This window comes from Camelus bactrianus, chromosome 7 (assembly GCF_048773025.1).
Source record: "Camelus bactrianus isolate YW-2024 breed Bactrian camel chromosome 7, ASM4877302v1, whole genome shotgun sequence".
Lineage (NCBI taxonomy): Eukaryota > Metazoa > Chordata > Mammalia > Artiodactyla > Camelidae > Camelus > Camelus bactrianus.
In genome coordinates, this window is record NC_133545.1 from 69,894,225 (window position 1) to 69,908,952 (window position 14,728).

The 14,728-nt window shown below is 33.6% G+C and overlaps 1 protein-coding gene across 5 annotated transcripts in view; it reads left to right on the plus strand.

Moving 5' to 3' along the window:
- The window catches only part of PCLO (piccolo presynaptic cytomatrix protein), a 310,832-nt gene that overhangs the window by 238,691 nt on the left and 57,413 nt on the right, over positions 1-14,728 (plus strand). For 3 of the 5 annotated variants that reach the window (XM_074367559.1, XM_074367561.1, XM_074367562.1), the window contains exons 12-16: positions 372-439; positions 1,485-1,699; positions 7,844-7,894; positions 10,937-11,061; positions 13,904-13,930. In XM_074367559.1, coding sequence (XP_074223660.1) covers positions 372-439; positions 1,485-1,699; positions 7,844-7,894; positions 10,937-11,061; positions 13,904-13,930 — 486 coding nt within the window. Of the gene's footprint in view, positions 1-371; positions 440-1,484; positions 1,700-7,843; positions 7,895-10,936; positions 11,062-13,903; positions 13,931-14,728 lie in introns of those variants that run through there. The other 2 variants (XM_074367560.1, XM_074367563.1) reach the window with 2 other exon arrangements.

Here is a 14,728-nt window from a genome sequence, read left to right on the forward strand (position 1 = left end):
AAAGCATAGAAGGAATTCAGCTAATTTTCTTTCTGATTATGTCCCCTTTCATGCTTTTATTGGAACATGCGTCATTTAAATGAAAGTCTGAACCATTTAGATTTCATGGATGTGTGCCGTATATCAAAATGAACTTATATTTAATCTATAAAGATTTCACCTTAAATAATCATTTTTATCAGCTGACTTTTAACAGCATTGCAGATATATATTTGGTTAGAAGGGTGAGCATGCTTTGAAATTGCTTTTTATCATTAACCACTTCTCATTTACCTACTGAAAAAAAAAATAATCAGAGTAGTTGGGGAAAAGGACGTTTGTCTCAGGTTTCCTCAGTTGCTTTCTTAATTTGTTTTTGTTTTAATTTTTAGGGACCTCAATATGCTATCAGATTCTGAAAATCCCCAGCACCTAGAACTTCATGAACCACCAAAAGCTGGTAGGTGAAAGCAGTTTGCTTCCAAATGTGGATGAAGATGCAGAAGTAGTTATAGAGGCACATGTAGCTGTGGATGAAGATATAGACGTAAATACAGACACAGGCAAAATAAATTTATAGACAGATAGATGTTTATGTATTTATTTAATCATAAAGAAAATGAAAAGCATTGTAGCTGCTTATTTAGCATTCTAGGGAAACACATATTTATATATTAGACCCATTAAAGAAATTCATATGAAATTTTTGCTCTGTGAGTTCACATTTTTAATTCTTTAAAAATAAATTTATTACATGAAAGTAATCCATTGAGCTATTTATTTTGGGCCCTAAATAATTTTTAGATACTACTGGGTTCTTTTTAGCATAACTGGGTTTTGGGACACTTATAACCTGAACCTTTTGGTTACCTTTTTAATACTAAATTAAAATCAGTATGCAATTTCATAAGTACATGATGAAGTAGATTTAATTCTTTCTTAGATAACAAATATAGTCTATGAATTTAGATCACTTACAAGATTTAAAATATCACTATTCTTTTGTTCACGAAGTATTTATTGAGCACTGTATATGCTATTGCCAGCATTTCTAAGAGTCTGGGTTAACTGCACTAAACAGAACAAACCAAGGCCTGTAGAAATGTTCATACATCTGTAAATATAAACATACTCTTTGAAATTTCCCCCGTAAAGAAATAGATATGTAACACTTCAAGAAGGAAAAGCAGCCCATCATACAAATTGAATTCCAGTGAATAAAACAGAATATTTTATCACATATACAGTTCTGTATGTAAACTGTTAAAAAAAAACATTTTTCTGAAGATATAATAGGAACCTTGATATTCTTCTGTAATTCAGCATTCTTTCACTCTTCTCTGCACCTTCTTTAGAAATAGATACATAAGATACAATTGCATTTATTCTTTTGAGCTTGTTGTGTAACTAACATTTTGACTTTGTCAGCTAGAACTCAGATAAATTCCATGGTATTGAGTACCTGTGACACTGAGACTATGTGAAGCCTTTTCATTTTGTTGTAGTGGATAAAGCGAAGTCCCCAGGGGTGGATCCTAAACAGTTGGCAGCAGAGCTCCAGAAGGTTTCACTACAGCAGTCACCCCTGGTTCTGTCGTCCGTCATTGAAAAAGGATCTCACGTTCATTCGGGTCCTACATCAGCAGGATCCAGTTCTGTTCCCAGTCCCGGGCAGCCAGGGTCACCGTCAGTGAGCAGAAAGAAACACAGCAGCAGCAAGGTGAGGAGTGTTCACTGTCACCTCCCGGTGACATTTTCTGTTCCTCGTTCAGACTTGGAAATAAATACGATAGCATTGTTTAGGGTGTTTTTGATGTGATTTCTTCTTTCCTAATGATCTACCAAAACACCAAAAAACATGTTTTTCCTTTTCTCGATATATAACTGATCAAGATGTATCAAAATGATGTATTTCTACATCTCTTAAAATATTTTAGCAGTTATTGTTATGGGGCACTTGAAAACTCTGGCTGATGCTTCATGTCCTTTTTCTTTGTTGTTGCATAAATCTGAGCCTCTTTGTATGTGAGATATATCTTTATCTTTTCGGAAAGACAAGATATACATTACATTAGATTTTTTTCACTCAAGTAAAAGGTAAAAAGAATGCAGAAATGCAGAGAATTTAGGACAACAAGAAACAAGGAAAGCTAGTAACACAGTATTGTCATTTTGAAATTTAGCCTTAATTCCATACTAATAAATTTTCTCTTGATGCACATCTTCATTTGGAACAAATGTTTCTAATATTATTATTTCAGATTTACTGGGGAATTAAAAGAAAACATGAATTAATTTTTAACCTTATAAAATCAGATGAAAATGTAGACAATTTGTAACTTTTCCCTCATAAATTTGGTTACTAATAAACTATCCTCATGGTTGATAAATATATTAGAACAAGTATTTTTTTATTTAAACTCAAATAAATATTTTTCTTTACGTAGTGAGATATATGGGAAGGACAGGCTATGCTTGAATAAATTGACTGGTCTTAAGAAAACAATTTTTTTTTATTAATTATAAAAATATAGCCTATGTCACCAAAAATCCCTTTTATTCAGAAACAAAAAAGAATGATAGGGTGATCTTAATCACAGCATCATAAAATGACTTGTTTCAAGCTAAATATGGTAAGATTTCATGAGGAATAATTTCAAGGATAGTTACACTTAATTTCAAAATGAATTTTACCACAACTGTATTTTACCACATGCAGTTATGTGTTAATTTTGAAGAATCAGGAGACATGGAGGCTCCTTGAGTTACAGGCTAATATTTCTAATTCCTTTCTTGATATCTCCACACAGAAGACCTGAAGACATAACAGGCTAGCAGAGTTTTCACATTATAGTTCTGCAAGTCTGTCATCTAGGTATTTTCACCTGTTTTCATTCAGCAATTGACATCATCATCTTCCCAGAAAATTAAGTAAAAATGTAAAAGCCTCTTCTTTTCTCTTCATTCACTGAGTCCTAATCCTGTGAATTCTAATTTTCTAATTAGTCTCTGACAATTTTCATCTTCCCTGAATTTGCCAGTTTCCTTCAGCAAAGCATCATTCTTTTTTTCCCAGCATTATTGTACTCACTACTGGTAACTCCACCCACCAGTCTTTCTTCCTCTCTCTTAAACTAGCCTCCAGCTATCTGATCTGGGCACAGTGATCTGATTGCATCACTATCCTGTTTAAAATGTATCCCTGCTACCTGGAGTGTCAGCTTTCCTACCTGAACCTGGGGCCCTGTCCTGCTCATTCTTGAAAGGGCCCGGTCAGTGGCTTTCCTGGGAAGATTATCACAGAAAGCGTATTGTTGTCAGATCTTTACAATAGTCTTGCTAACAAGCAATCTGTTTATGAGGTTTTAAACTCATTCCTACTTTCCACGGACATTTTTAAATGCCACCTCAGTGTCAAGGGTCATAACTGGTACCTAAGACACAAAGATGGGTAAAATCCTTACCTGCGTACTATGCAGACCAGTGGCTCTTATACATGATCCCAGTCCAACAGCATCAGCATCATCTAGGAACACGTTACAAATGCAAATTCTTGATCCCATGCTAGGCCTTCTGAATCAGAAATTCCAGGGATGGGACCAAGCAAACTGTGTTTGAATAAGTTCTCCAAGTGAGTGTGATGCCCCTTCAAGTGGGAGAGTGCTGATCTAAGTACAGATGAAGAGTGATACGTAGACAAATTCAGTGAAGGTATGATGTTGGTGGTCATTAAGAAGTGAGTTCACTTAGGAGAGTAGGGTTAGGGAAGCTGGCATTTTGCTAATGGACCGATTTGGCAAAGGGGAAAAAAAAACCAGCATCCCAAGGAGAGAGTGCAACATGGAAAAAATCTCAGAAACAGAAAATTGCATGCCTCAAACATAGGTGTACAAAAGACAGAGGGGCAAGAAGTAAAGGAGAAGCCTAGATGACTGTAAATTAGAAGAACTTGCCTGACCTTTACAGTCTGCAGAAAATGAAGAGCCAGTGATAAGCAAAAATGAAATGAGGATGACAGGAAGCCTCCCTGCACGACGTCTTTCCATATTCTAATTGTTCCTTAAAGTCAGGAGTTATCTTTCCTTCCCCCCTCCTCCCTCCAAAGTGCCAGATGCTTTATGTATCCCTTAAGACAATTTGTATCTTCATTATAGTTCCTTGTTTGCTTATTTTATCCTCCCAAATGAGCTTCTCACTCATGAAGACCCAAGAACCATTTCTTATTTTCTTTATAGCTCCCTAAGCGCGTAGAAGAGCAGCTTGCACAGAACAGTAACAAAATAAATATTGTCAGTTAAAACATCCGGGGCACCTGTGAGTTTCTATAACATTGTGGGGGTACAAAATTTGATTTTTTTTTTTGTAATAGACTAATGAAGTTTTTTTTGGTAATGATTAGAAGATGAAACAGGTATTGTAGGACAAACATCAAGGAAGTAACATTGACAGGTTTTATGATACATGGTAATTCTTTTCTGTGCCAGAAATGTGGCCTAAGTAGATTTTACAGAAGTCTTGTTAAAATAAAAAGTTACAGAGCTGCAGTGTCCAGGACAGTAGCTGCTAGCCACACGTGACAGTCGAGCACTTGAAATGTGGCTAGTCCTGACTGAGATATGTTGAGTATGGGAATTACACAACGAATTTCTAACACTTTGTATTGAAATGCAAAATAGCTCATTACAATTTTTATATTGATTTCTTGGTGAAATAATATTTTTAATAAATTAGATTAAATAAAATATGTCAGTAAAAATTAATTTCACCAGTTTATCTTTACAGTTTTAATGTGACTATTTTAAATAGCCTATGTGGTTCATATTATATTCTACTGGACAGTAATAGTGTAGAGATTACTTTTTAACTCTTAGTAGTAATAACAATAATCAAATCTGGTTGTTTTTGAGAGATATATATATATATATATATCATTGATGAAAAGGCTATTAGCTGTTCATCTCTTGGAAGGTTTATCTTCAGCATTTAGCTGGTATTGAGTTTCTCAAAATATTTTTGCTGAATGAATGTATGAGTGAATAAATAAATGATAAATCTTGACCCATCAACATGTAGTATGCATAAAAGGCAATCCTTTCTTTTATTTGTCCTCCAAATCCTACAATGTTAAAAAATTTATATTTTGAGATTAGAGAAATATCAAGTGATGGTCTGAAACTTTCCATGTTCTTGAGTCAGTTAATCTAATATGTCCAAATATAGTTCTTCAGGTAATTTAGAAAATTATAGTTTTAACATCTTTGTGTTTTTATTAGGTATGAGACTAATTATATGTTAAATTATAAAATATTAATATAATGGAATGTATTAAAACTAAAATATTTAAATCATAGTTCATATAATTATCCATTTAGATATTCAGAACACCATCAAACATTTTGAATAATAATTCATAAGTAATTATTAGTCTATTAGTAGTACACTCATTTAAGTGATAGCTTCTAAGTAAATGAAAGTAAAGTTTGAATTTAAATTATTTAGATATATGTTTAAATTATATTTAAGTATATGACATTTTAAATTATTATTTTGTTTACTAATTCAATATGAATTTTTATCTTCAGACTTTTATTTTCCTGCCTCAAGCTGCTTTATTTCTGAACTCTAATGAAACCTTCTTCATTTTATCTTTAAAATCTGAATAGTTTATTATAAGTCATGGTATAAATAAATAATTCAACTGAGGTCCTTACTCTTTTGTTTTGTTTTGTTTTATTACAGTGTAGTCAGTTTACAATGTTATATCAATTTCTGGTGTACAGCATAATGTTTCAGTTATAAATATACATGTATATATTCTTTTTCATGTTCTTTTCCATTATAAGTTACTAAGGCACTTATTAATTTCAAGTGTTTGCTTTCTCAAACTTTTCTGGTCATGGCATCCTTAACATCTCAGTAATTTTTTCATGATGTTTTTATGCCCAAAGAAATACTTAAAACAGTTTCATTTATTACATAGTTAGGTCCAAACAATTTAATTTATGTCTGAACATCTTAGTGACCATTGTAAAAAAAAATACACATAAAGTGAAATAAAAATCATGTACTTGTTTCATTGTTAATAACTAAAATTATACATCAGTTGGATACCAGTGCCTGATGGGCGATGCGCAGCTACTCAAGTGGAGGAACCGTATTGGACATTGATGCCACCATTTTCTACTCTACACTGATCTCACTCATTTTCTTGCAGTACATTTTTTATCACTACAGTCATCAAAAACCAGCCTCACAGCATGTGACATCATTGAAAAGAAATACGTGTTCTCTAATCTTAAACTGTAACTGCCTGGAGCCTGTAGTTTGCTTACTGCCGGACAGATACGAAAACATCCTGCTGTGCGCTAATAATTCACTGCCGCACCCCAGAACGATTAAAAATGGTCCCTAAGTTTATTCTCTGCGTTGAAGGTAGTTATGTTTACATGATCATATGTCAAGTGAGCTACAGCTGTCAAAAGAAATCTAAACAAAATACACTCTCAATCATCACTCTTTGGGTGTTGTTGGGGTTTTTTTTGTTTGTTTGTTTGTTCGTTTTTTTTTTTTTTGGTCTTATCTTTTTATGTCTAGCTATTCTCCAACATTCTTCTGCAAAGATATCTGGTTTTAGGAAACTCCCCATCTTTAGCTGAGAAATATTTTCAGGAACTTGTGTGGTCTTTCTTTTTCTAGATTCAGTTTTGCTTTTCTTAAAATTGAAACAGAAAAATAATTATTAGGTAAATATAATTGTTCAATAACTAGCAGTTGATCCTTCACAGCCAGAACATAGTTTCAGTATTAATCAATTGCCATTCTTATAAATGAACTTAACTAATAAAGGATGGATAACTTTGGTAATTTGCCCCATACACCATAATTTTACCAATGATTACATTATTTTTATTCTTATTTCACAGAACAAAACCTGGAATATAGCTGTCTTATTTGATGGCTCGCATTTCTAGCATAAATTTGTAAAAGAAAATGTAGTAGGACAAACATATGCACCTAACTATTATGGATCTTTCCTTTTTTCCCTGAATTATTAAAATGAGGCCAGTGTTATGTACATATCGGGAGACAGGGCCTTAGTTTTAGAGTAACAAGCTTGCCTCCATTTTAGTAAATATGTCCCTTTATTGATGCCATATTGCCTGAAATTCTATTACTGATCTAGTTTCAGGGACATCTTCTCTCCTTTCATACAAATTTGTACCTTCTATTGAAATGTAATAAATCAGCAATCAGTCATTTATTCAGCAGTATGAACAGTTTATCAGCTCACGTCCCTCACTGTTTTTAAGGCTTTATTGATGTAAAGAACTTTTTAAGGAAATGAGAACTTACACAGGATGGGACAGAATTTTGATTATGGAGGGTGAAACCCTAGCTTCCTAGGATTACCTGGGTGCTTCACTCTCGATGGGAGCAGGGAGGGGCTGTACCCAACCAAGGAGCATAAGGGGAGACTTTTATAACTGTGGGGCTCCTAGGTAGTCATATTAAAACTGTATCTTGTCATTCTCTTATAGATGCTTAAAATCGATTAATATTTAAATTGAGTACTTTGAACCAAAAGTTTTCCTTTTCTTAAGTAATTGAACATACATTACCACAGGTATAAAATTACAGCTTCAAAACAAGTTTAACAAAATGAAAAAGAGATTTATGAATCTATAAAATTAAACATGTATTGAGAAATGTAAGCGGACACTATAATCTGAAGCAGCCAAATGTATGAAAAGTGTTTTCCAGGCAGTGTGCTCTGACCAAACAGAAATTAGTTCAGAAGGAAGTTGAAATGGTAAATTCTATGAAGGGTTTATCCATTAATCTAATACATGTTTTAATATTGCAGCCTACTGATGCAACAAAGGTCGTTTCTCATCCAATTACTGGGGAAATTCAGGTATGAAATCTTTTAGAAGATCATTATTATACCGTCTTTTGTGGCTCCTTTTTTCCTCTGGTCTATTAAAATTGTAATCACTGTTAAAAACCTTTCCTGTTTTATGACACATAGATGTAGAAAGGAAAAATACAATTTTATAGAATTGTGTTGTAATACAAATACACGTTTTATGAAATCTAGTTCTATCTGTGGAATTCTGTAGTTTGAAACCTGCCTGGTGCCTTACCGGTGTCAGTGTTTTATGCCTCAGTTACTTTATACTTGTTGAATGTGTTTCAGACATGACAGATTCTCCTAGTAATTTGAAGGTTCCTCTTTAAGAGTTTCATGAGTCTAATGCTGTCCTCTTTCCTTCCTCTGATCATTAATTGTTAAATGATTGCTGAATGATTCTTCTAGAGCAGTGGTTTTCACACAGGGGATCATCACCAATCTGTAATTTATAAAGTCAACTTGGAGGATTTTGACCAGGAAAAATAGAAGAAAAATAGTATAAATCACTATCTGTTTTAGTTTTGTGTGTGTGTTTCTGTGTTTATATATTGTCGTCCATGGTCAAAAATGTTAGAACTATGCTTTAGATGAGTACTTTGGAGTAGGTAAGAAATGTATAGAAAGAATTAGCACAATATAAAATAATAACTATTTGAAAATAGCGCATTTCAGACAAGGGAAAGAGAACAGTGCGTCTTGGCTGCTTCTATAATGTATTCTAGGGACTTGAACTAATTTGAGGGTAGGCGTGGAGGAAGAGGGAGTGTTTTCCTGGAAGAAGAAATGGTACCAGGAAGGGTCCTGCTGCCAGAGAGTAATGAACAGATCCGCTTTGCAGCAGGGAAATGCTCCTGTGGAGATAAGTTGAGACTAAATTAAAAGAACCTTGAACAGAAGCCGAGGCATGTTAGCCGTGACATAATAAGAGTGATCAGTAAATTTTCTGAGGTGAGGGAGAGGCTCATTAAAAGGAATATGTAATAAAAATTCATACAGCAGAGGCCTGTAGGAAATCTTCTAAAGGGGAGGACACAAGAACAAAGAAATCAATTCAGTATTATCAAGGCACATGCTGATTAAAGAGGAAGTGGAGCGTGAGGGAGGAAATAGAAAAAGGATGCAGAACGTGGGCACCTCCTTAGGAAGGATCCAGCAGGATGGAGCTGATCAAATCTGTGCTCACTGCCACTTCTCACTTCTAGAAAGCCAGACCTGGCCTTTCTCCATTTCGCATGCAGCAAAGAAAACGCTACATGTTCTGATTCATAATCTCTCTCTCTCTCTCTCATTTTTTTTTAACCTCTTGCTCATGGACCAATATTTGCTGTGTCTTTTTGGCTTGTTTGTTATTTGCTTTTATTTTATTTTCCTCTCTGTTGAGCAGTAATATTTAATTCTGTAGTGGACATTTATTCTAAAATATTCTGTATTAACTTGGGATATTTTCTCTTTTTTTTCTTTTTTTGGGGGATCTTTTCTTATGACAATGATTTCCATTTTGTTTTATCTTTTATCTTTTAGCAAAACCTTCTTACAAATGAAACCTTATGCAGACATCAGAACAATGAATTTGCCAGCACTCAAGTAGCTCTAGTTGAGGGTTACTGGGGCATCTCATTCTCTCTCAGATGTAACCTCTGAGCAACTCTAAGTGGTCTCTAAGGCACCCGATTTACAGAGTAAATTTTAGAAAGCACTCTGTGAGCCTGCAAATTTCAATTTCAGTAAGAAATGATTTTGCTGCCTCATCCAGTAAAAGTGGACTTTTAGACTAGCAGAGAAAGGAGAAAATGGGGAAAAATTTCTCCTTAATGATTTGGAAGCTGTTCTAAGTCTCAGTGAAATTAATTGTGGAATAATTCTGTATTTCAATACCCCATTCTAGCAGTTACTCTAGTTCTAAAGTTCCCATTTTTCCTCTTCCATTCCGGCATTTAGTTTCATGTTTCCTATTGCTATCATGATGGTCCGAGAGACTCTGGACCTTTCTGTATTGAGAAAAGCAATTGAAGATTCTTTTTCTGCCGCAAGACGTAACTGATCAAAATCACGCTGAAATTAGGAAATTATCTTAATTATTACATTTTGAATTTCAAGTATGTCTGTCTGTATGATTATGTATACACATAGCATGTCTGTTTTATGTGATTATAAAAAATACTAGTTTTTTATTCGTGGATTTTCTTTTTCAAAATACAGATCTCTTGTTTTCTGTTACTTGATAAAGAGAATCAGCATCCAGCAGAATTAAGTCTTATTCTCAATGATGCCGAAAGAGTTTTTCAATTTTGAAGGAGAAAAATGAGTTATTTCAATTACTTTGAATCATTCAGGCTTCTCTAATATTTATTTGAATTGTAAGTCCTTTCCTATTCAGTGACAACCGTGCAACAGCAACTTAAGCATATTTGAGGCAATGCCTCTTCTCTTCAGCCTCTAAAATTAAAGAACAAGATGGCATTATGCTGATCTCCCATTCTATTAAAATAGCAGGCACGGAAAGAAAAGCTGTAGGTTTGACATCAGCTAATGTACTATAGGAAGAGATCAAATTTACACATTCTTAAATATGCTTACATTTTAGTACTGGCGGCTTTGTCTTGAAATAATTATTCCACGCACTGCTAAATATTGGGTGAAATACGAAAAATAAATTTATCAATTAGTTGATTCATTTTCAAAACTCTGGCAACTATATTCATGAGCATTAACAACATTTACTGTTTGCCTAAGAGTAGAAATTTAGTTTAAAAATGTAACTAGCATTCACTATATGATTGTCCTTCTAAATGAATTTTAGACAGGCCAGAACTTTTTCACCATGGAAAGAATGAACAGCACATTTACTAGTAATTAACATGTGCCTGGGAACTCCAAATTAAATTAGACATTAACCGGTCTGTTCAGTTTCAAATAAAATGGAAGTGATTGTTGACATTTATTATGAGAATTTAAAAAAATACTGCTAAATTATTAAATGATAAAGTATATGTTTTTTTAAACAAAAAAAATAGTGTTCATGGAATATTTTGCTCTCCCTTTAAGCTTCAAATCAACTATGATCTTGGAAATCTCATAATACATATTCTCCAAGCAAGAAACCTTGTCCCCCGAGACAACAATGGTTACTCGGACCCCTTTGTTAAGGTGTATCTTCTTCCAGGGCGAGGGTAAGTAAAGAAGCAATGTCTTCTAAGTATTGCAGTTTAAAAAAAAATGGTTTAAAAAATAATGTCAGTGCCTTCTGGTCTCTTACTTCAAAGAGTTTAGTATCTTTTCCTTAGTTTCATCCACATGTCATATTTACTTACTTCCAACTGGTAGATACGGTGGAATTAAAAATTTGTAATGAAGTCTTAAGAGGTTTTGAGAGAGCCATGACCGTGACAAAACCTGCCTGGATGAGAGCACATCAGTATTTTAATTCCGTAGACCACTTGTGCTCTGACCCATCAGATAGGCGGTGAAATCACTTAAGAATTATTTCCGGCAGATTTAAAGAATTACTTCACTTTCCTAGATATATTTGTGAAACCAATGTTCCAGAACTCATCAGTTACTATTTTAATTTATAGGACACATCGGTTATCCAGTACATTAAATGTTTGTAAGTGACTTGTTGATGTGCCATTGTTTATATGCATATTTTCAAATCAGTGTTTTAAAATTTTGAAAGAAGAAGAACAAGAGTAGCATTTGAAATGTTGATTCTGGTTAATAAATGAGATATGTCTCGTTAAATCTCTTGTGTGATACGTAAACTGTTCATAAAAAGCAAATGCTCTTTAGAGATGTTTAATTTTCACATAATAAATGCAAATTGCTTTTTCTGGTATGTAAATCAGTACTCAAGGATGGCTTTCAGAACTATAATTTGGATCTAACAGATCATGATCCTTTATCTGAGCAATTTATAGTAGCCAAATGAGTATGATGGAACTATAAGCAATCAATAATTGGAGGTATGATAAAAATAATTTGGGTCTGGTAATTTGAAGACTGGTTTTATTTTTACTTGGTCTTCATTTAATTTGAGGAGTGACATTTAAATATGACTTTACTTGGAAAATGTCAGTTGTTGAAAGTATAATTAAGAAGAATAGTATAATGATCCATTATGTACCCCTCACTCAGCTTCACCAGTTACCCCTTCCTAGCCGAACAGGTTTCATTTTTATCCTCATCCACTCCCTCTAAATGGATTATTTTAAAGTAGATCTCAACTATTGTAATTTTTTTCTGCAAATATTATTGTGTGTTTCTAAACTTCTGTAATTTTTGTACAAATATTACATATTTCTAAAAAAATGCAATTTAAAACTAATCATAATACCATATAACCATAATAATTTTAACTTTAATTTTTAAGTAATCCTTTCCCCAGTTACTGCATAATATTTTCCTAGTCAATTTGAAGACCTAAGTGTTATTTATAGAATATTTTACCCATCAGTAGCAGAATACATATTCTTTTCAAGTGCACAGGGAATATTCATCAAGATAAACTATGTTCTGGGCCATAGAACAAAACTCAACCAGTTTCAAAACACTGGAATCATATAATCATGTTCTTTGTAGTTGGTTTGTTTGAAGAGGATCTAAACTACAGTTATACATTGCATCTCACTGCTGCTTACTACTTTCATCACCACGGGCAAATCACCAAGTCTTTGAGATTCAGTTTCCTTGTCAATATTCAAAGAGCCAAGGTAGGCAGAGCCATAATGTGTCATTTGTCAGGAGAATCAAATTAGATAGTACTCAGAAAATAATTTGAAAATTGCCAAGTGCTATATCAAATTCGGTATCCAACCTTTAATTTCATCCTATCCAATAATTTCGTTTAGAAACTTAGAATTGCTGGTATTGTTGCTCTAGTTTTAATTCATAGAATTTAATTTATAGAGATTACCAACTAGCCATATAGAACAGGAAAGGGGAGTTTTTATTTTATGGTAGTTTATATCTTTAAGTAATAGTTATAACTGAAATGTGGCTACTTTTTGATTGAAGTATAGTTGATTTACCATGTTGTGTTAGTTTCTGGTGTACAGCAGAATTATTCAGTTATACATACATGTATATTCTTTTTCATATTCTTTTACATTCTAGTTTATTACAAGATACTGAATATAATGCCCTGTGCTATACAGTAGGACCTTGTTTATCTATTTTATATATTTATACTATTTTATATATAGTAATTTGTATCTGCTAATCCCCAAGTCCTAATTTATCCCTCCCTACAACCCCTGCTACCTTTTTTTAACATAAATTTAACAACAGACTGATAAATTCATTCTAACTTTGATTTTGGTCATTAGACCTTCAGTATTATTTAATGACAGTATTATAGGACAAGAAGAAATCTCTAATACAATATATTATGTAATAATAGGAGGGTATATCTCTAATGAGCATTTGCTAATGAATGAATGAATTTTAATAAAGCACTGTCTTTTATTTTCTATCTTCTCTCACCTCTGGGAGTGTCACCTTTTATACTGTAAGAGAGTGGCTATCTTTAATTTATTACAGTAGGTGTTTCAGTTAACTATTGCACACTTGAATAACCGAAAGGTGAGGCAGGAAGTATGAATATTTCAGTCCATTCTGGGACAGGTAACAGTGAAGGTGGGAACTATGGTGAAATGAAGAGTGAATTTCCCACCTAAAGCTATCCCTATGCAATCTGTCAAACAACACACGCCTTCTGGGGAGGATTTGGTTAAAAAGCAGCTAATGTACTACTTCTACTCAATCTTAGCCCTTTTGTTAAATTGCTCTTAATTATTATAGGGGCCAAGGCTTTGCAATTTATTACACTTGTGAGGTATTATTTTCACTTTAGCTCTAAGATTATTTTCTGCTTCATGTTGTTAATATATTATGGTATTGCTCTTCTAATTGTTATTTTCACATTTTTTCCTCATTTCTGTTCCTAACTTTTTTCTTCCTGTCTTTCCTACTCTCCCGCTGTGTCCTTCACTCTTGCTCTTGGAATCAATGCAGTCAAGTCATGGTTGTCCAGAACGCAAGGTAGAGTTGGTTCTCTTTCGGTGTCACGCTTTGCTAAATGTCTCGAGTTCTATTTTTTTCCTTTTTGTATATATTCCACTGCAGTTCAGCATGAGGTGTAATGTTTATTTTTCTGCCTATTGGTATATACGGAATTAGGATAACAATAGGTTGTTCTGAAATGTGTTATTTAGTTGGGGAGGTGAGTCTTGTACCATCTATAGCAATAGGGTGATGAGAATTTTAATACCACCCAGAATATTAAATGTACAGGATTTGTTTTTGTCTATGACACTATAATTCAGCATCTTTACTAAACCTGACAAGCTGTTGCCCAAAAGAGGCAGTATCTGGTTTTTAAAGACATACATATTTAAATATTTCAAAGAATAGAATTAGTCACTTATAATCATTCTGGTACCCAGAAACATTTTGTTTCCTTGCAGCCACATGATGGCAACCAGTAAAATTTGATACTGAGAAAGGTCGTTTGTTATGACCGGCTCTCTCATCTCAGGACACCATCCAGACCTCTCAAACTGACAGGCGAAATGAGTTTTGTTTCAAAAAGATAGTGACATTTTAGAACAGACATTATCAATCACTTTATTCAGAACCTTCCTCTTTTATCCAGAGAAACTAGGGGGGACATTATCAGAATGACAATGATTGCCTATATTTAACTTAGAAGAGAACATGGTTTGTCAATGTAAACAATGGTTGAAATCATCTGGGGTGTGTTGGATTACAACGTAGAAGATCTCGAAGTCACTGTCTCATCGTATCTTTCGTCTAGAAGTCACTTTCATCATCTCGAGA